At 36.8% G+C, this 22,313-nt stretch overlaps 2 protein-coding genes and 1 long non-coding RNA gene across 57 annotated transcripts in view; all 3 read left to right on the forward strand.

The window, feature by feature from the left end:
* rnf220a (ring finger protein 220a) overlaps positions 1-8,711 on the forward strand; it is a 353,098-nt gene extending 344,387 nt beyond the window's left edge. For 26 of the 53 annotated variants that reach the window (XM_087239653.1, XM_087239649.1, XM_087239647.1 and 23 more), the window contains 2 exons: positions 409-483; positions 6,892-8,704. In XM_087239653.1, the coding sequence (XP_087095779.1) occupies positions 409-483; positions 6,892-6,963 (147 nt within the window). In that variant the 3' untranslated portion in view covers positions 6,964-8,704. Of the gene's footprint in view, positions 1-37; positions 209-408; positions 484-6,891 lie in introns of all 53 variants that reach the window. The other 27 variants (NM_001443299.1, NM_001443298.1, NM_001443297.1 and 24 more) reach the window with 3 other exon arrangements.
* Positions 1,164-5,518, forward strand: LOC147837142 (uncharacterized). Its single transcript, XR_015478701.1, has 2 exons — positions 1,164-3,748; positions 4,080-5,518. It is a non-coding gene; the product is annotated as an uncharacterized LOC147837142 (long non-coding RNA).
* A 5,062-nt stretch (positions 8,712-13,773) lies between the features above and the next one.
* The window catches only part of LOC147837143 (uncharacterized), a 74,922-nt gene continuing 66,382 nt past the window's right edge, over positions 13,774-22,313 (forward strand). For all 3 annotated transcript variants that reach the window (XR_015478676.2, XR_015478675.2, XM_087241049.2), the window contains exons 1-3: positions 13,774-13,823; positions 17,692-17,805; positions 21,957-22,036. Coding sequence is in view for 1 of the 3 variants with exons in the window: in XM_087241049.2 (XP_087097175.1) it covers positions 22,030-22,036 (7 nt within the window). In the remaining 2 variants the exon portion in view is untranslated. The remainder of the gene's footprint in view (positions 13,824-17,691; positions 17,806-21,956; positions 22,037-22,313) is intronic.

The following is a 22,313-nucleotide window of genomic DNA, read 5'->3' on the forward strand; positions in this document are numbered from 1 at the left end:
CTTTTGTTCTCAGTGCCGCTCTTGAATATCCCTGCAGCGGAAGCCGACCCAAACAGGGGCGGACGGCAAGATTCAGGCGGCTGAGAGGCACGGGAGTGCAGAGGCCTTGCAGCTTGGCGTGTACTGTTTGTACAGAGGCTACGTTACGGGCTGCAGCACTGCCACTGCGGGCAGCAGTGGGATTAAGAAGCTGCTGCCACTCCGGAGGGTAAGGCTCTCTGTGCTCCCATTGGCCTGACCCCGCCTGACCCCTGCACTGCCCCACACGCTCCCTCACTGCCCATCTGCCTGCCTCCCGTACTGTGCTGGTGCTGTCTAGTGGCGTCTGATGTTGTGTGTGTAAGTGGCTGTAGATATGAATCGTGTTCATCTGACAGGGTCAAATTAATTGCTTTTTTTTTTGTTCAGGACTCTTATACAATGCCACTCACCTCCATCCAATGTTGGCACGTGCACTGTGAAGAATGCTGGCTAAGGACTCTGGTAAGAATTACACCCTTGCTCATCAAATGGACTAAAGTAAATCAAAAACTATGAAAAATATTTATGATTTTTTATTATTATTTTTTTTTTTAATTTGTTGCACCTATTTGCTGCTTCCTAATACTTCTTAACTCCTAGATATTAAATCAAATGTTTGTCAAATTTGATTGGTAGGCCCAGGAGTCTTTAAAGCAATTATCAATTATAATGATCACCTATAATACATGCACATTTATGCTATGCAATTATTTACTCACAGTATGAATAGGTTTGCATAAATAAACAAAACATTATGTAGTTTCTTTTATATTTTTGGTAAGGGGTCCACAAAAAAGCAAAACAAATTGAATACTAAATGTATATATACTTTTGTGTAAGTTTGCCCTTTGCTTTTATAGTTTAACTAGTAACAAGCAACAATTTGTATTAATTATTAGCATTAGATCAGGGCTGTCCAAACTCGATCCTAGAGGGCCGATGTACAGAAGAGTTTAGCTCCAACTTTAATCAAACACACCTGAATCAGCTAATTAAGCTCTTACTAGATATACTAAAAACTTCCTGGTAGGTGTGTTGAAGCAAGTTGGAGCTAAGAGTGTGGACACCCCTGCATTAGATTTTCTTTGTAGTATTCTGAAAGTTAATTTTAAGAATATAAATTAAATAGATTCTGATTACTCGCATTATAAATGGCTTTTCTGCATGGACATGTTTAACTATGTTAGATTATTATTAGTATTTTTTTAACTAGAGGCCTCTCCAATGGTGGTGATTGTATTTGAATGGTCTTGTGGTCTCAAGTAGAGCACATCATAGGCTCCACCTTGGTTCACTTTAAGTCATGTTTGTGTGTACATTATTTTCGCACTAAAGTGTAACAGTAAATGGAGTATTGCTGATGTGAATAGTTTTGATATGCGAGTGGTTCAGATACATATTAAATTTCAGTTCTACACACCGCAGAGTGCTGAAGCCTTCTCGTGCAGTGAGTCACTTGTAGCCCAGGCCAGTGTATAATGTGGATAATGAAGTAGTTGATTTTGATAATGCTGTGATATTTAGCTACAGTTTAGTTTGAAACGCTTGTCTCAACTAGACCTGTGAGATTCTTTACATAGTGCTCCAGGTTGTAATCCCTTTAGATGGCATTGCATATTCAACAGATGCTTGTCATCAGAAATGCGACTTGTCCATCTGCAATCCCACACTTAAACTCACCGGCTATTCCTCTGCTCCCTTAGCTGTTTTAGCCAGTCTTCCTCAGGGAGCCCACTCTCATTAGCCACTAACACATTCTGTCACCACACACGGAAGCAATTAATAAGGAAATGTTTCCCAGCCTCAGCCGTTTTCCAATATGCTGTATATTAAATCAGCTCCTTCCATCTCTGCTTATCACAAGGCCTTCTGTGTACAACTCGTCGAAGAACAGAGACGCGTGTGTGTGCGCCAGCCTGCTCTGCCACAGCGGATTGTTAGTCATGCAGGCATTAAAATTGTTGCCTAAAGACAGCAATAAAAGTAGCACGGCGGGGCTCCTTGCGTCTTGATCAAAGTAAATGCGTGTAATTTGGTTAGCGTCAGCCTTGTTTTATGAAGCTAATGGAGCGCAGCAGCCACCCGCCGCTGATGCGAGGAGCCCGCGTTTAGTCAATGACCTGCCCACGCTCATTAAAACTAGGTAAACTCCTGGTTCCCAGAACAAAGGCACTAAACTGGTCCTCTTTGTGACTGGGAGAATTGTGGCTATGTAGGGAAGCACACTATGGTTTTTGTTGCTCCACTACTTCATGTTTTACTTCTCACTTCTGGTTCTAAAAAGAGCCGTATGGTGTGTTCACACCTGCCTTTAGTTCAGTTGAATCGCACTAGAGTTCATTTTCCCTCTTGGTGAGGCTTGTTTGGGCAGGTGTAAATGTAGCAATGGCACTCGATTGTGCACCAAAAGTGGACCAAAAAAGCGTAACGAGACCTCCTTGAAGAGGACCCAAACCCTCGAGTGGTTCAATTGTGGTGAGAACATGATCAGAACTAGAACAAAAAGGACTGCGCCTTTTCTGACTTTTTCTGTATTTTTAAGCCACGTTTTTCTCAAATTCGAGGACCCAACACAGCATAGTGAGAGTGTTCATAATGGAAACTTGTAGGCTTTACTGCAGAAGCTCAAAGAAAACCAATTTAAACAGTGAAAGAGAGGGAAAAACATGACCTGATGGGCTGTTGGTAACATTTCCGGTAGATGACCATGTTGCAGTTTAGCAAAATTAATTCACACTTCCTCCTGAAGTGACTTGCGCTGCAACTTCGTCATTTGCAATGCATTAAAACATTGTTTTCCAGCCACAGCCAAACTTCATTCTCGAACTTTATAGTTTGTTTAAAGTGAAGTATACAAACTATGTAGTATACTATGACCAGGGATACAATCAGCCAGTGCAGTCTTCTTTCAATAGTAAAAAACAGCACTTTCTGTCTGCTGGTTTGTTTACTTGCGGGAGTTCCATTGGCATTTTCCTGCAAGTTAATTCTGACCAATCGAAAAGCAGTTTAGGAAATACATTCAATAATATCTGGCCAATGAGTGATGTGGATTTTGTCACATGACTGCATTTTGGTTCTTTTCGACTGATTCGGACCAAAGCATTCAGTGTGGTGTGAAAAGGACCTAAAATATGTGTATAGTTTGTTGCCCTTCTTCCGAATCAGTTGAACCGAACCACAGATGTGAAAGCACCTTAAATGAACCTGACTCGGTCAGTAGTAGGGTCCAACTTCAGTTATGCAGCTCATCCCAATCACATACAAGTAGTCAGACAATGAACTCAAACTTGAAACCCTTAATAATCTAATGATGGATCTCATTGCTATTGGGTAATAAACCAGATAATGCATTGGATCTCCTGAGGCTAAGGATTCTTACTTTTGTATGTATATGCTGAAGTATGCATACAAAGAGCATGATACAAATTTTGTCATCAGAACAGACTAGGTCAGGCTCAGTTTTTCTAAGCAATAACTGATCACACATGCATTTTGTTGTTTTTGCAGTACCTAAATTGTCCGAAAATTCACAAGACTAAAATGGGCCATTGTTTTCCAGACAGAAATAAAATGAATAGAGATGGAATAAGAACAGCGAATTACTGAAGACAGCAAAAAGAGTTTTGTGCATGTATGAGGGGATGAAAACATAAACCCCAAAGGACTCCCAAGTGCTCGTAGCTTAATAAAAAGCACAGAAACTAGGCAAGAATTCATCATTCTAGTACAGTGGTTCTCAAACTGTGGTACGTGTACCACTAGTGGTACGCAGGCTTCCTTCTAGTGGTACGTGGAGGAATGAAATATGTCATGTACATGCTATACACATTTCAAAATTGATCAAAAATGATGTATATAATATGCCATATATGACATGTAGCCTATATTTCTGAGGTAATCTGCCATGTTTTTTTTTTAACTTTGCAGAGTTGTAACTGTTATATTTCAATACTACGCTACTGTATTTTAATACTGCTCATTGTGGTGGTACTTGGAAAGACAATTTTTTTCTGAGGTGGTACTTGATGAAAAAAGTTTGAGAACCACTGTTCTAGTACATACAGCGCAAACCACATTATTCTAAAGCTTTTGTTTCAGATTGTTCAGTCCAGATCAGCTGTCCAGTTTCTTGTGCCCTAGACATGAACTAATTCATATGGAGACACAAATCCTCTTTACAGTCAGATGTGAAGACACACTGCATGATTTACACTCTGCTAGTCTTCTCCCAGACTCTTCTGTGTGCTAATAGATAGTCAGGCGCAAAAACCCTACATGTATCAGTTCCTATAGGAGCAGCTTCATGTGTATAAGCAGGAAAATCACCCTGTTTGTGAGAAGGTTACACAAGGACATGTTTGCAGATGGTTGTGAGAATCCTCAGTGTAACAAAACCGTCTCAACTTCAGCAAACAGTTGGGTTTGTTTCTTGAGGCGGTGCGCATTTGTGAAGATTTCATAACACTCGTGTCTTGCAGTCCACATCTCCAAAAAGTGTTGTGGTATTTTTGAAGCTCAGTATATAGTTTGCTGACATTAAGAGCAGACCCTGTTGTGATGTTCAGTCAGCCGCTGTGCAGCATGTGTGTGGTGTAGACAGCAGACCACACAGCTCACCTTCCTCCTCCTCCTCTACCTCTCCCCGCTGTTCTCCTGCTTTTTTTATGGCACAGGCTTTATGGGTACTGGCTGAACATCAGAGTGGTAGTGGGAAAGGCGCATGCTTGTCGAACAGGGTGGGCCGCCTGTGCACGGCTTTGCAATATACTTTTATTTAAACATACACTTACACAATGTAAAACTGCAGTAAAGCGCTGTGTCTTTTTCATTATATAAAATACTTTCACTATAAATGTACTAAATTGATCAAAAGTGACAGGAGAGACATTTATACTCTAATGAAAGATTTTCAACTAGATGCTGCTATTTTAAACTTTGTCTGAAATGGGTCATGGTTTCTCTACATGTGTAAATCAGCAGTTTTCAACATCGATACTACTAATAAATGTCTCTTGAGTAGTAATTCAGCATATATGATTTTGAAAGACCATGTGACTGAAGAATCTGAGTCTGAGATTCTGGTTTTGCCATCACAGGGATAAGTTTCTTTTAAAATTATTTTAAATAATGGAAGCACAGGTAGATTTCAATGCCAAGCCACCAAAAACACTTGATTACAAATATTGGTCAATGTCATGAAGTACTATACAGTACTAGCCATTTTCCCTTCCATTTCATACATTTTACTGAATATGGATTGTCCATTTAACATTTAACTGTCTAACATTTTAAGAGTGCCACAAGTTCACATAAACAGATGAACAAAATGACAATCTTCAAGGGTGATTTTTGCTTTTAACCCTTTGACTGCCCCTCTACCAAATGGTTGACCATATTTTGACTGTTTTAAATAATGACTGTTAAAGTCATTTAAAGAATGACTGTTTTAAATAATAGTTTACACACACAACATTGTTGGTTTACAAAAAACAAACATCCCGTAGCACTACTAACCTTGATTTTTGTTTTTATTGTAAAAAAACGAAAACATGTTGAATGAGAATCTAAAATATTTTATGGCATACTTAAAAAAAGAGATGATTTAGTATTTGTTTTTTTTAGATTATGTTTTGAAATAAATTGGTCTTACACTTCATATTTTCAGATTTTTCATAGTATATGTATTAATTCCGTTACTTTTACCATAAACCGACATATCAACTATTTGGTAGAGGTTGATATTTTAGAAATTATGGGATGTGTTGAAAAAAATGCATTGAGTGTTTTAACTAGCAGCATTAGGAGTTAAGAAATGCAACTCAAACTTTTTTTTCTTGGTGGGGTAGTTAAAGGGTTAATGTTTCTTTTAGCAGTATTATCTTTTATTTGACATACAACAGAACACATTTATTTAATAAGTCTTAACAAGTAAAGCCATTGCAGTCAGTTTCTTTTATTGTCCAAGACATTTTTGGCCAAACTAACCAGTGGATTGTGCCAGCGCTTGAACATGTCTGATGTTTAGATTTCTTTAGAGTATATTTAATGATTTTGCTCTGAGCAAATAAATACGGATCATTCAAAAGAAGTGCCTCCATGTAATTACTATCCTTTAGTTTCTGCCTTATTCATATTATTGCCAACAGTTTTAAATCAATCTAATATCGACCAATAAATATTGGTAACATATACATCTGTGCATCCCTATAAAATATAAACAGGGTATCCGCGGGGTCTTAAATCTCAAAAGCTAAATTTTAGGCCTTTAAAGGTATATTGATATATTGTGTTGCAGGTCTGAAATCTTTTTTAACTGGTCTTATTTTTTCTTTGCTTATGTACAGCTGCCCAATCTGGCCATTCACACTCATACAATCCCCAACAATCCGATAGCATGTTTAAAACTATTTACCATCATGTTTTAATTACTTTCCTTACAGTAACATTTGTTTGAACGTTCTCCATTTATTCACTGCTGAGGATACAGACCTGTATTTTTTCATTATAAAGTTATTATTATTGTATTATTAAATCTATTAAATGTAAATTATATTCATTGATTGATAGGGCAAGTGAAAATCCTTAGCATTTAGCCCTGTAAAAGTCTAAAATTTCATTTATAATGGTTTAAAAAAGGTCTTAAAGTCTTAAATGTAACTTAAATTTTAAATTGATTACATTTTTAAACATCAGATTTTTTTTGTATTTATTTTTCTATCAGATAAATGCAGCCTTGGTGTGCCTAAACCTAAACTTTATTATACGCTATTACAGAAATAAAGAACAAAATTCCTATTCCTCTATCAGTGTAAAATATTGTGAAGCCTTATTTACCGCCTTCTCACTTTTTCCTTTGTCTTTTTTCAGGGAAACAAGAAACTCTGCCCACAATGCAACACCATCACGTCACCAGGGGACCTCAGGCGTGTCTATTTGTGAACAAAACAGCCCGGATTCTTTTAGTTTCATTTACTCTTCATTTCCATTTTGCGCTAGTGTTTTCGGTTTCCCCTTCGTCTGAGAGAGTGAAGTATCGTCCGCCTTCTGACCATGTGAGGCACAGACTCAAACTGACTTTAAACGGGGACTTCACGTGCAAAAGACTAACGAGAACTGCATAGACTCAGTTCTCTATAAATGCTTGCCTAAAGAGCCCCTTGCCTCTCCTTGCCCATGGTCCACCCTCTCCAAAGTCAGAATGGTTCCTTCAAGAGGAGCTTGTTCTTCTCTGATGAAGGAAAGAGTATTCATTCTTTCCCTCCGTTAGCACTGCTGCTGCTCTGTCTCTCACTTTTCACACCCTGTGGCAACTTTTTCACCACCAAGTCAACCCGACTTTAAGAAGAAGAGACTTTAAGGACCACCCGATGCTCTCCGGAAGCCCTCGATCTCTCCATTGTGTTCTCGTTCACCCCAAATCATTACTTCTTTTGTGGTGTTCTAGTGATGTCAACCAAATTCAATGAACCAGTGCAAGCACATGTATAATAGTCTCTGTATGTTTACAGTGTTGTGAGTAAATGACATAGAGAACAAAACACACTTGTATACACGCACACATACACACTCATAAGGACATACACACACGCATACAGAAGTATATATTGAATAAAAGTCCAGTTTTAGTTGGGTCGGGAGGGAGGGAGGGCATATGTTTCAATCTTGGTGAATTAAAAAAAAGCAGAAAAAAAAACAGAAAAGAAAACCCTCTGTATTTTTAAAGCAGATGTTGTTGTCTTGAAGTTGAAGTTGTATTTCATTGTACAGGAAGAAATTTAAGTAATAATAATAATAATAAACTACTCGAACTAGGACTTAAAAGATTTAGGTGTACATTTTTCATTGAGATATACAGTAAAAACTGTAGATTTAATCCTGAAACGAGGGAAAGTATCTTTCTTTGCTTTTTTTTTCTAAGAAAAGGAAAGATTCACCCTCACTTTTCAGCATTTTTGAACTTAATGCTGAAAGCCGTCTGTCTGTTACAAACAACTGAACTCACTGCTCATTCATTCCATTGAAAATACAGTACTACGACCCCCCCGATCGGTTTATTTTCAGTTCATTCCCTCTTAAAGGGGCTTTTATAAAAACTAAAACACTTAGGGTGGTCTCATTTACAGGTTACATTCAGATTTCCTCTCCGAGACATGCAGATTTCTTCTCAAAGAATGAACTGGAAGAGTCAAGACTCGTTTCCCTGACTGACTGACAGCTCACATTTTCCCCTAGGAGTGAGACAGTGTGCTTTATATTTGTACATCTGTGTATTCTGTGATTTCTGTATTGATGTAAGCGCAAAAAAAAAGGAAGAAATGAAAGGTCATTGCTGATCCCGACACCACAATAAACAGTCAAATGTTGCATTTGTTAACTTATTTAATCATTCTTTAAATCTTCCCTATGCTTGAGTCACAGCTATCTTCCAGATTTACTCTGTTTCGGGATGTAAAATACCTCAGTCTGCAACTATTTTGTAAAATACAGATGGAAAAGGAGGATTAGGGTTGATTCTTTGTATTCTTCCTTTGCCGAACAATTCGTTCCTGCCCCAAAGATGACAGATTGCACAAGATGATTGTGTGATATGATTTGTGTCCTTGTATATTCTTGAAAATGGTACGTGTCTTTCCCGTTTATAAGCTACGTTTGACATCAATTAAATGACTGTAAATCTGAACTGCTCACAACTGTTCTGGCTTCATTTACTGGTCTGCCTATAGTGGATCTACGCCAGTATGAATGCTTTAGAAGTGAAGCTGGTTATCATGTTACCACCTGCTGACGTTGTCGATGTGTGTCCATTGAGGGTCAGGCAGCAAAACAACTTCCTAAAACGTGGTGATTTCAAATATCGATACGCATTACAATGCATCCGGTATGTGATAATGATGAGGTTTTTGAGACCATTGCATTGATTTAATACATCCCGGACACAAAGTGCATCAAATTAGGCCTTTTTTTGGATCCTTTTGAAAACAAAATGAAGTGCTATGTTCTGCCATCTACAGGCTGAACAACCAGCTGATGTTTTACCTGAACAGCTGTATCAAAACACAAGCACTGCACACTTTAAAGATTAAGCACTGTAATGAAAATTTCATGAAATTACAAGATGTAATTAAGAAGTTGTCTACCTCCCCGGTAGACCGTCTGATCTGAAGCCAAACTCCAGCTATGTGCTGTATTAGAGCAGCGGGAAGCAAACAGTAGCTGGGGCTCTAAGCACTTTCAGATGCCTGTAAAGTGTTGATAGATACCTTGGAAAATCAGCAGGAGTATCTATTAAGTGCTTGTAGGTGAGCTCCAACCTCTAGTTGGAAGGGTTTGTGTGCGTTTTTTTTTTTTTTTTTTTTTTTTCAAACAATGAAATAAACTAAGATGCTTGTAGGTTAACAACAGTTAAGCTGTTGCCGTTTATGGACTTAATTATTGTGCACGTATGAATTAATTTTGTAAATCAGGGTTTTAAGTCGTTTGGTTTTATCATTTATCTCTTAACTCACTCCACTTTCTAGGTTCACAGTTGAAAAAGATAAAAGATATGTACGTATGATATTTCCCAAGATAAGGTTTAGGCCATGAGTTAAAATAAATTGAGAAGTGACTTCAGATATTGTCCTTTAGCAGCAAAATAAAATACATTTTAAAGTTGAAGCATACAACATTTTTTTTTAAAATTAGGACCTCCAAACAGGATTCGCTGTTGCACACACATAAGAAAGGTAACACTGCTAAATTACTTATATTTTGAATTAATTTCATGTATTATTTCATTTTACCCTACATTTCACCAATCCTTTTTCCACTTTAAAGTCATAAATGCAAAGGCATTTTATTTGTTTTATAGTTTTTAAATATTTAAAAAGTCTTCCAATATATTTAAATTAATATATAATCGTATTTGTTAGTTGTTTTATACAGTTTTTTAAATTTTATTTGTTTAACATTGTGTATATATTTATACAACAGTTCTGTCTGGTTCTCGAATTTGATTGGCTGATAGCAATGAGATATTCTGCATCAGAACTTGTACAGACTTCTCACCCTTGTGTATTCCTCCGCCCACACATAGTGACTGCAGATCAATAAACTCACTACAGTTTGACATGTTGCAGCTGTTGGACAACATGTCAAACTGTTAATGTTTAGATTGCATCTATGCAGTTTTTTTTTATAAGGAAAGTGCCTATTTTAAATATTATCATTTCTGAGATACAAAGCTTCGGAATTTATTAGCCTGTCATACTGAGCATAGCAAATACGGTTGACGTTGTCCTTCCACAAGATGGCGACAGAAACCACAAATTAATAATAATAATGTTTGTTTCTAACGAGTCTTCTGTTCGTTACTGCAGACTAGTTCAGTGCTTTGACTTTTTTCTGGTGCTGCGCAAAGGGGCGAGATTAAACAAGATGATTAGACATTAAAAAAAGCAAGCGATTTGCTCCATGTTTTAAATTTCTGTCCAGAGAGGTCATGTTTTGATCCTTGATTTGTCTCACGCAGTCAAGTGATGCGATTTCACAGGTCAGAGTTCACCAAGCTTGAACTTGGCACCGCAGCGAAGTAGCGTAGCAGTACAATATGGCTGTAAATCATCACTTGTGGGACACTAACGCACACCTCCCACCAGTGCCGATATGCAGCTATATCGCACTGCTACGATTGTGATATTGCTCAAATGTATTCTTTGAACCCCTTTCCATTTAAAATCAATACAGACTTTGCATTTGTCTATTCATTCATTTTTAATTAAAAAAAAAGTTCAATCTTGTATCAAAGTAAATATTTTTCGCAACTCTTACAGCACCTGATCTGATTGTTATGGTATGTTTTCATCTCCCATTATTATCCGGTGTCCCTCTTATACAGACTGGTTGTCAGGTCAGAGCGGGCTCTGGATCAGTATTCGTCTGTCTGTAATGTGTCTCCTGTGTGCTGGTGAAAGAATGTAGCTGTGGTTGGATCATCTCACCTCTCCACCCTCTAACCCAAGTCTTTACTTACTGTCAAGCCTGTGTTTTCCAGACAGCGGCGCGATCCATAGAGTGCATTAGACGGGCTCGAGTTACTGCCCGCACGGTGGCCTGAGTGGCGCTGGAACCAGGAAGAAGCCCGATGAGTGGAAGCAGATCTATAGAAATTGCTTTTGGAGGTCAAAGCCTTCCCAGATGGGGAGTATAAAGTGTGGGAGCCATTATAGGCAGTTTACAAACATCTCCGCAGACCAATCAATAGGATTCTGCCGTGTTGGGTAATTCCTCAATCACATTGGCTGTCTGTACCGACGGTAATTTACACCTTCATGGGGGAATTTTAGCGTGTCTCCTCCCCTTCAGTGTCCACTAGTTCCTGGGTGAAGTGCTTGTACAACTCATTCAATTAGGAGCCTTTCCTCTCTGCCTCTTTAGATCGATCCACTCAAGGTGCTTGACTGATAAAAAGAGAGAAAAAATGTTTTGGGTATTTTGTTATGCACTAGAGGAGGAAATTGAGAAATGTTTGACCATCTGGCATATTTTTAATGGCTTGTCGATGTTTGGAGCTGCAATATTGTTTCTCTAGAGTGCATTCATTTACAGCTGCATGAAAATATAGCTGTTTGTTCAATTTGAGCATATTTAATACAAAGTAACAAGTCTGGTTTTGGTTACCAAGTTATTTCTGTCAACTAGCAGTGGAGATATAAAAGTTCTCATCAATTTATCTCTAAATGAAAGAAGCAAGGCGAGTTTGACTATCTGAGCACTGAAATTTACCATTGAATGACTCCAGAAGTAGTGATGTAACTGGAGAAAAGGCTGCTTGCTGCATTAAATCAACATTATGGCCATCCATGTGAAGTGCCAGAGGAAATTTGAAGTTTTTTTCTTTATTTTTTTACAACTTTCCAGGTTCTGCTGGTTGCAATTCCCAAATTGTCATTGCCAATCTTAAGCCAATTGTAATGGTTTGTTTTGGTTGAATTTTGAATTTCCCCAACCCTCGCAGAGTCCGGGGGACCAGAGTACAGGCTCCAGCTTGGCCGCCCGTGGTCCAAGAAAATTTGAAGTCTCTCTATCCGATTGCAAAGTTGTGACGTATCTGTTTGTTTGTTTATTTATTTACATATTTAATGAAGATATTTTTAAAATCAATAAAATATAGCACAATTTCCACAAAAACAATTTGAGCATAGCTGTTTATAGTTATTAATAAACAATGTTAATAGTAGCACTTCATTAAAGACCAACTAATGCATTACATGGAATTAATGACAAATACATTGTGTTAATTAACTTTTTTTTAACATTAGTTAATTAGCATCTGCTTATTGTTACTCAATGTTAGCTCATACCCTGCTGAAAAATCCAGCTTAAACCAGCCTGGTTTTAGAGGGGTTTTGGCCATTTTTTGTTTAAGCTGGATATAGCTGGTTTTGGCTGGACTCCCAGCTTGGCTAGGCTGGTCAAGCTGGTTTTAGCTGGTCATCTCCCAGCCTGACCAGCTAAGACCAGGCTGGAAATGGCTGGAAACCAGCCTGGTCGACCAGCTAAAACCAGCCAACCAGCCTAGGCTGGTTTAGGCTGGATTTTTCAGCAGGCAGTGAAACTAGTTTTACCATTTCAAAATTAAAGTGTCTCTTGATCACCAAATTAAAATTCTGCGTTGTATCAATACATTAGGCTACATTAAAACTTACTTTAAAATGGTTAAATCCTAAAAATATAGCAATATATTTTAAAACGTTAACCTATTGTACTGAAGTGAAAAATGTTACAATGTTTGAGAAGGTTATAATAATGTTTGAAATAAAAATACTAACACAAAGACATTTACACGTAGCCATTCAGTAAGCCCAAAACAATAGAAAGATTACAGCTAGAATGTTTATGGTAAAATCCTTTTACGTAACTTTATGTTTAATTGTCTCACACAAGTTATATGGAGAAATATGTGTTTGTGTCTATGTTTAAAAGCTTTGTTCTCAGCTAACATCGTGGCTAAAGCCGCACCAAAGTTTTCTTTTATTCACCAATGCTTTATAGATTGCTTGGTGACAATATGAGGATTTAGCAAGGATGCTTGTTTAATAACGAGGTGAGGTGAAATGGTTTGTGTGTTTGTGATTGTGTGTGTGTCTGTGTTAACGCTGACAGGATTACCACAAACCCGCTCGCGTGAAAGATGAGATATTAAGACCGCGCCGCCGTACACTGTTAATGGGACGGCGTGGGAGTGTTGTTCCCCGGGCTCAGTAATCTCTCCCAAGACCTATTTATTACGACAGAAAATCTGCTGTAGCATTCATATCCGCTACTTCCCCAAGATTACACATATCGATCACAAGAACATCGCATTACGACCGCCAAAAGATGCATTTAAACTCAGAGCGGTGAATGAACGTCGCCTGTGTTGAGTAGGCCTGTATTTGTGTCAAAATTCAATGGATAATATAAATAAACTAAATAATTATAATAAAATAAACATTTAATTTCAAATAATTTTATAATTTTAATGCTAAATACATTACATTTCTAACACATAAACTAATAAAAATGTAAGTAAATACAGCAAATAAATTATAATTAAAAGTAAAAACGTACTTATCTTACTAAATCGCTTAAATAATGATCCAACATCCAAGAAACATATTTTAAATAAGAGACTTTTTCCTAACACAATCTATTACTGTAGGCCACGTTCATTTTAAAGCCAGAGGCCTGCAGGTGTGTTGTAATACAACATTGGTCGCACACGAGGGCGCTAAGCACCGCTAAACATTTTAGGAGAGAACTGCGGGTTGAAGGCAAAGGTAAACTTGTCTTAAAGGAGATTTTTAATTGCATCTTGACTGTCTTAGCCTTTTATTGTGATAATATCAATTTGTTGTAGGCATTTGCGTATTAGTAGACCTGTAAAAATGACAGTGGCTTATTTGTCACTGTGTTTGTTGACCGCGAGATTATTATACACGTGTATAGCAGTTCACATTTCACACTCCTATAGCAGTTCACATCAATTAATCAAATCACAAATTTATTCAGCTCTATCTCAATCTGAGTCCAACACGAATCTTTAAAATGACTGGTGTGCGCAGAATCTGATGCCAACACCCAAGAGAAAATTAAACTAGTTGCTGTTTGCGACCTTTATTTATGTAATTAAATGTACAATACTTTATTTGACTTTAAATGAGACTCACAATTTTTGAAAAGAATATAGCTTGTTTACTTGAATGATGAATCAGATATAGTACCCAATAGACTAATACGATTTAATAGAAAATAAATATGTTTCTAAATAATGTTACAATAACATTTCTTAAATAGCAATTTATTTGTGTATAAATTGGGTCTTTATACATAAAACAACATGTTAGTAACGTGAAAAGGGATAATTCATTGAAAATAAAAATTATACTCTCAAGTGGTTTCAAACCTTTACAAGTTTCTTTTTCTGTTAAACACAAAAGAAGACATTTTGAAGAATACTGAAAACTTGACTTCCATAGTAAAAAAAACAAATACAAGACTTCAAGATATCAACTTATGTGTTCAACAGAAGAAAGATACTTATAATGGTTTGAAAGAAGTAAAAGATGACTAAAATAGGACAGAATGTTTCTTTTTTTTTTGTGAAATATAACTTTTCGGGTTGCTGTACAAATACACATTAGAATTGAACTTTCTTAAGATGAATTGTATTGGACAACAATATGTTTATCTCAAGAAAAGAACAGTATAAGCAGTCTGTGCTTTTAGGTAACATCTTGACATCACATTCTGTTTATGGCAGTTTCTGATATCTTTAGTTCATGTTGCATTCGTAATTCAGCTTCAACAAAACTTCAACAGGTTTTTTTTTCTTTTCTTTTTTCTTTTTTTAAAGTAGATTGAGACTCATCTTTTCAGCAGTCTTAATCTGTTTGTTTGGTGTGCACTTTGCCAAGGTTTGGATGGTGGTGAGTTTACATTCATTCAAATGAGTCACCACAACATAATCATCGTCTTTTATTTTAATGAACCAAACCTGCCAAATGTGAACACAAGTGTGTCTGTGTAAAGTTAGTTTTCTAACTTATTTGCGCATCGATGGATTCACTGTACTGTGTTTGGACTTTCAGCTGTGAAAATTAAACCACACTGAACTGCACTAAAACTGAACTTAAACTCCTAAAACTGAACTGACACTGTTTCAATTTACTAGAATCTCCTATGTGAAGCTGTTTTGACACAATCTACATTGTAAAAGCGCTATACAAACAAAGTTGAATTTAATTTAATTGAATTTAACATTTTCTCTCATATTGCAAAACATCACCCCCTACTATATCTAACCTCCCACATGGGCACGAGCACTTGAAACTTTAGACCCCCAGCAGCCCCTCCGCCACACACACACACACACACACACACACACACACACACACACACACACACACACACACACACAGACACACACAAGAAGGGCCTTTGACTCTGCCGCCTGAGATGCTCCTGTCGTTTCATCTGCCCCGCTCATCACCTTACCTTTCATCTTCCGTCTGCCCAGGGGGCAAACACTGGCCCTTTTGTCTGTGCGTTGGGGGGCTCGGGTGTAGGATGTGATGGTCTGCCATTTCTCTGTCCTCTTACAGTATCCGTCTGAGAGGCAGGTGATTGACATGTCTCAGTGCGGCCTCACATGAGCCTGCATGGCCACATAAAGGTCCTGATATACTAACAGGGAGGTTGTTTTTTGTTCCTTGCAAAGGGATATAAAAAATAAAGAAAATAGATTAGCTGTAAACTGTTATGAAAAAACTGTTATGAAATATGAAATATTTCTCACATTTACTCACCCTTGTGTTAGTCCAAACCTTGGTAAGTATATATTTTTTTTCTGCTGGACACAAAATAAGGTATTTTGAAGAATGTTGGAGACTGGCAGCCATTGATTCCCATAGTAGGAAAGACTATAAAAGTCAATGTCTACGGGCTTCCAATATTTTTCAAAACACCATCTTTCTCATTCAGTAAATGTAATAAACTCAAACTGTTTTGAAACAAGTGGAGGGTTTCTGGTGGACTTTCACTTTAAAATGGTCCTTGACTGTGATTTCACTTTTTGTTTTACTTTAGTTAGTGTGTAATGTTGCTATTTGGGCAATATTATGATTCCCAGAGTTCAATGCAAAGGGAGATCATATCTTTTACAGAAATCATTTTTAAGGCCTACAACAAATGGCTAGTTGGGACAATAATAAGCTTTTTCCTAAAATGTAAATAATTTCTCCACTCATGCATGAAGGTTCTGGACAATGTACAGTAAGCAGTCAGAGAATCAGAAATCAGTATTAAACATAATGTAGTGTAAAAAAAAAAACCCAACAAAAACAAGCATGAGTACAAGTGATAGTGCACACCATAAAAACAACCAATAAACGTTCAACTGAAAGTATAGTGGTGTGTAGTCATGGGCCGGTATAAGATTCTAGCAGTATGTTAATCTTGGATAAAAATAACATAGTTTCACATTATTGTGATTACTGCATTAAAATATATTCTTTTTAAATGTCTGGATGAAAAACAAGAATTTTTTTTCTGCTTTGAACATGATCAAATCACACTTCCAAACTGTATAGTATGCTAAAAACAGTATCCAAGCCAAGTAGTATGTCTGAGTTCATAGAATACGAAAAACAGTATGCGAGAAGTACCTAGATAACCTACTACTTCCAGTAAGTACGCATCTGATGGGTGCTACACTATCCCATGATGCACCGCAAGAGAATTCATTAATGTGAGTAACCACTTTACCCGTATGTCACGGGATGATGACAGCATGGCATTCGTAGTACATTTGGGCTTCATTCATATTACTCGCATTCATACTGTATAGGACGTATTTTTATACATATATGTCGAGTAGTAAATTCTAACTCAAATGCAGTACCACCTGAGTAGTAGGCAATTTTGGACGCAGCCAATATATTTTATTTTGAGAAATATTTAAACTATTTTGGAACGGCAAACATTCATTCATTTTCTGTTCGGCTTAGCGCAATGAACCGCCAACTTATCCTGCACATGTTTTTACACAGCGGATACCTTTCCAGCCGCAACCCATCACAGGGAAACTTGGGGAGAACATGCACACTTCACACCGAAATGCCAACTTAACCAGCTGAGGCTCGATCCAGCAACCTTCTTGTTGCAAGGCGAATGTGCTACCCACTGTGCCACCGCATCACCAGAACAGTAAACAAGCCAGGCTAAATAATTCAATAGTTTTAAAAAACATACATTTCTTTACTATTTAAAACAGCATCTTTTTATATCTTTTCTGCTGGAGATTCTGTTGCCCTAAAAAAAATATTTAAAAAACTATATAAACTGTAGGAACTGTACAACAGAACATTTTGGCGGTTTTAAAACCTTTACTTTTCCAAACCGCGATACACCTTGAGTACGGTTATCGTCCCATGCCTAGTGGTGGAAAAACAGTAGTTAAGAAAGCAGTAAAATTCAGCACTCCTGTCAAGTCAATTTTATTTGTATTGCATGTTCTGCAGTATATTGCATTGAAGGGAGGCACTATGCACCACTAAACGTTATAGTAAAAAAATTTTTGTTTTATTTAGAACAGCTTGGATTTCTACTTTCAAACAGCTATTCAGTGTTTTCCTTGTTTACTTGCAGACTTTTGTCCTCTGCTGACTGAAAAACTGGAGATTTCCATGTCAAGAAAAAGCTGTACCCACAATGCCACACCCACCTATGGCATCACCACCACAGACCAATGGGAGTTTAAAGGTATTTACCAGCCAGAACTGTTTCAAACTTTTTAAACGCATCGTTTTGGATTGTTTTCGTTCAAAGTGATGTTGGTTCTTCAATCATTTGGAATATTCGGGCCTTGAAGGAGAGTAAAAATAAAACAAAATAATCTGTTATTGATTATTCAGCCTCCAGATGACTTTCCAATCACATGAGGCCTTCATTCATTTAAGGTATTTTAGATGAAATTCAAGAGCTCTGACCCGCCATGTACAACAATGGTGGCGTTAAAGGTCCAGGAAAAAAAACGAAATATATATTTTAAAACATTTCATATTAGTGTTTCAACTGTAATCATATAAAGCTGAAAAAAATGCTAAAAACCCTGTAAAAACAACTTTATGCTCCTACGTCTTTTGTATCAGATCAGGGTGCATGTTTACTATGGCCAATAAGACACTTGCGCATTGTAATGGTGACACTAATGGCAATACATCTTACTGCCCTTAGTAAACGTGCACTCTCATGACCTGACACTGGAGAGAACAGAGTTGTATTTAAATTTTTCTTTGTCCACAAAACTGTTCTTGGAGCTTCATATGATTACAGTTGAACCACTAAAATCATTGGGAATGTTTTGACAATATTCTTGGTTCCTTTTCTGGACTTTGAACATCTTTCAGCCCATTCTGTCAATGGAGGGTCTCAGATTTAATCTAAAATATTTTAATTTGTGTTCCAAAGACAAACCAAGGCCTCAAGGGGATTGAAACGACACGAGTATTTAATAACTGAACATTTAGGGGAACTAACACGAAAGATCAGACCTAGAGTTCCCAATTGCAGAATCCCATGAAATTCAGTATGCCTGAAGATACATACAACTTCACCTTAATCTGTAGTCAGCGATTCAGTACTGTACAAACTTTTGCAAAGTTGTTTGCACAGTTAGTGTTTCGTCTTAGTACAAAAAGCATGTGTTTTTTTTAAGGACTGTGGTTTATAATAAAGCCCTTGTTTGGTTTGAGTACTCTTTTAAGAACAGTGCTTGTACTGTAGTTGTGTCTCTTCACACTTTGCTACATTGTTTGTCTTAGTAAGGATATGCTCGGCTAATTGTGTAATAATACCACTAACTGTGTGCTTTAAACTATGTCATTATCTTGCGACTGGACTTCAGCTTGTTTAACGGGAAGAGCCTCTAATTAGGGGATTTTTACAACACTTAGCAAACGTTACACTTGTTCTCAAACAAACACGTGCACTATACATGTAGTTAATGTTGACTTTGGAGTGAAGTAAAAATTGCTGTTCGTAATGCTGCACTAGGGCAACTTAGTGGCTCAGTGGTTAGCACTGTCGCCTCACAGCAAAAAGGTCGCTGGTTCGAGTCCTGGCTGGGGCTGTGTGGAGCTTGCATGTTCGCGTGAGTTTCCTCCGGGTGCTCTGATTTTTATTATTTAAACAAAATTGGCCTTCAGTGTATGAGTGCGTGTGTGAAAGCAAGGGTGTATAGGTGTCTAACCAGTACTGGATTGTGGCTGAAATGGCATCCGCTGCATAAAACATATGCTATAATAGTTGGCTGTTTATTCCACTGTGGCGACCCCTGATAAATAAGGGACTAAGCCCAAAGAGAATGAATGAATGACCTCTGCACTAATATTGTAGCATACATGAACTATTGAAATACAGTTTTCAATATTTAGGAATATTCCAAACCTGTATGAGAGCAATTACGCGCAAAGTCAACCTTGCCATGAAAAAAGTTACGTTTTCACCAAAATACTGAACCCTTGTCCAAGTTTTTTTGTGTAGGCTTGTATTTAACAATAATTTAGAAATACTCAAAAGTGTCTCTGTCAATGTTTTTAAACTATTATATTTGATTAACCAAAGTCACACAAGTGGCAATTTCACATCTGTCACATCCATGACAGATTTTTTTTCTCATAAATCTAAAAATGTCAAATAAAATAAAGTCAATAATTTTTGTTCTATAGAGAGACATCTTTTATCCTTTTGATAATCATTATTTCTTTGGGTTGCGCTGTTTAATTCACAGAATTTTTACAAAGTATGTTGTATGCTGCAAACGTGCATACCTTTTTGTACACATCCATAACGCATGTTTATTTTTCTCATTTAAAGTACAAAACTTGTTTACAGATTGATATTTCCTGGTCCATTAACTCTATGGTCAATTGTTCTGGAAAATATAAACAGATGTTTCAATATAACACTATCATATATTTTCACTATCATTTATGTTTTGAGTTTTTACTGCAAATGTCACATCCATAACGCTGGAATTGCTCATGACCATTTTTTTGCTTTTGCAATACAATTGGTAATTGAAACCTACCGAGTGTAGCATCCAAATTGACGTCAGTGATTTTAAAAGTCAACATTTTTATCTGTTATATTATAAGATAATAATAAAAATGCTTTTGTAAATGCGTTGCCTAGTTTTTTTTTTGTTTTTTTTTTTTGTTAAAAATGTTTTTGAATTGCTAGTCAAAGATAATAATGAATGTCATGTTAATTAATTATGCTCTTCTGGGTTACTTCTTTTTAATGATTCATTCAAACCTGTTCACAAATCAGTCTGAATGATGAGGAAATATTGCATATTTTCAATACAACCATAAATGTGTTCATCAAAAGTTTTGAGTAAACTATAAAACAAGTTTTGTAAAATAAATGCGTATAGTAAATAAGCCCTCTGATGGTCCTAAATTTTCAAAAAGTTCCTCAGTAAGTTAGCTAAACATTTGTTTGAATTTTGAAAATTGTTTAATATATTATTACAGCAAGGATAAAATAACTTGATCAAAAGTTACAGTAAAGACAATTATTATTGATTGATTCTATTTCAAATAGATGTTCTTTGAACCTTCTATAGACAAACAAATCCTGAATGCAAAAATTAGCATGATTTCAACACGTATTAAGCTCTATAAACATTTTCAACATTGATAAATGAGCAACAAACCAAATTAAGACAGTTTTTTAACATTATTTTTGATCACATAAGTGCAGCTTTGGACAGGAGAATTATTAAAAAAACGTACTCTTATGATTAACTTTTGTTCAGGTAATTAAAAGTAAATTACCCTAATCTTTAAAAGGAAGATTGTAAAACATGTGTCAAGTCCTTTTGAATATAATTAGCAGACTAAAAAATGTGTATATAAAATAAATAATAAAATTTAATAAATAAATAAATTGTTCCTTAAACTAAGTATTCTTTTGCTTTGTAGACAGCTACTCGTGCATTGACAGACTTTGAAAAAGAAGGTCTGTCTTGCTGAGCAGGCATGCGCCAACTGTTTGGCCTGGCCAGACCCAGTAAGATAAGTCCAGAGGGATGTTGTCTTGTGCAGTCTGTTATCTCAGACAACAGCACCCTGATCCTTACAGTCAATATAGTGAGAGAGCAAGAGAATGTTGACTCTGCCTCGTCCATCACTCCTGCTGGGCATGTCCATTGTTACTAGTGATACATGTCTACCTTTGTGCTGACCACAGATATGTGACCTGTCCACATTCAGATTGTGCTTATCCACGCTTTTTATTTTATAGACATATAGTCATTCCATGGGAATTTTTCATTTCTTTTGGTTTGTCCTGAATTTATTTGTTATCAGTGTATATCTTGCTACCAGTGTATAATCCACTAGAGGGCAGCAGATAAACACATTTAAGGGGTCATATTGCAAGATGTTTTGTTTATTTGTATGGATAGCTTCATTTAAATCTAGGCCATTTTTTGAACAACTGTTTCTTTTGTGCAACCTATTCAACTTGAATTATCCTGTTCAACCACGGAGGTGATCCTTTTTTTGTTGTGGTTGTTTTGCATATGAATGAATGCAATCGATGTATGTACTTGCATTCAGCAGGAGCAACAGGTTGAGATGTGATTATGCTCCTTTTTTAGTCTCTTTCTTTCTGTCATCCTCTCTGTTTTATAAAGAAAAGCTGGAGCATGATGGCCCGAGGCGGCTGTGACTCACCTGTGCAAATAGGGGATTGGAAAGACTGGTTTTAAATCCGCCAAATCTACCGTATTCTGCAACTGACTGCTTGCCTTTTATATTCCCCCTTAATTAACCACAAATTTTAGGATTTTAGAACTTGTCTGTGCCATTCACAATGTTAAACTTTCCTTCTTTTAATTGCAGACTGTTATCAGCTCTACTGGATAGACGATGATGTTTTGAGTCACTAAGCACCACTAGGGAAAGAGAAACCACCATGTCAGGTTAGTGTAATCCCTGCGTCATTCATGCTGTATTTGACTTCACGTCAGGACATAAAGGCATGTCGTTCTCCTTCCCTTTTTTTGTGGTCCGTGTAACATCTCTCTTTGCTGTGAGTGTAAACATCCCAAGAGTGCAAATAAACCTTATCGCTCTTCCTATTAATTCCCCAGTGTAAATATTGAAAGCGTTCTTAATATGAAAATGCTAGTGTGTTTCTTCATCTACCAGGATGTTAGACCAAAGTCTTCGTTTTTTTTTTTTTTTCCATGGCATTTT

The sequence above is a fragment of the Danio rerio genome, chromosome 2 (genome assembly GCF_052040795.2).
Source record: "Danio rerio strain M-AB ecotype USA chromosome 2, GRCz13ab, whole genome shotgun sequence".
NCBI lineage: Eukaryota > Metazoa > Chordata > Actinopteri > Cypriniformes > Danionidae > Danio > Danio rerio.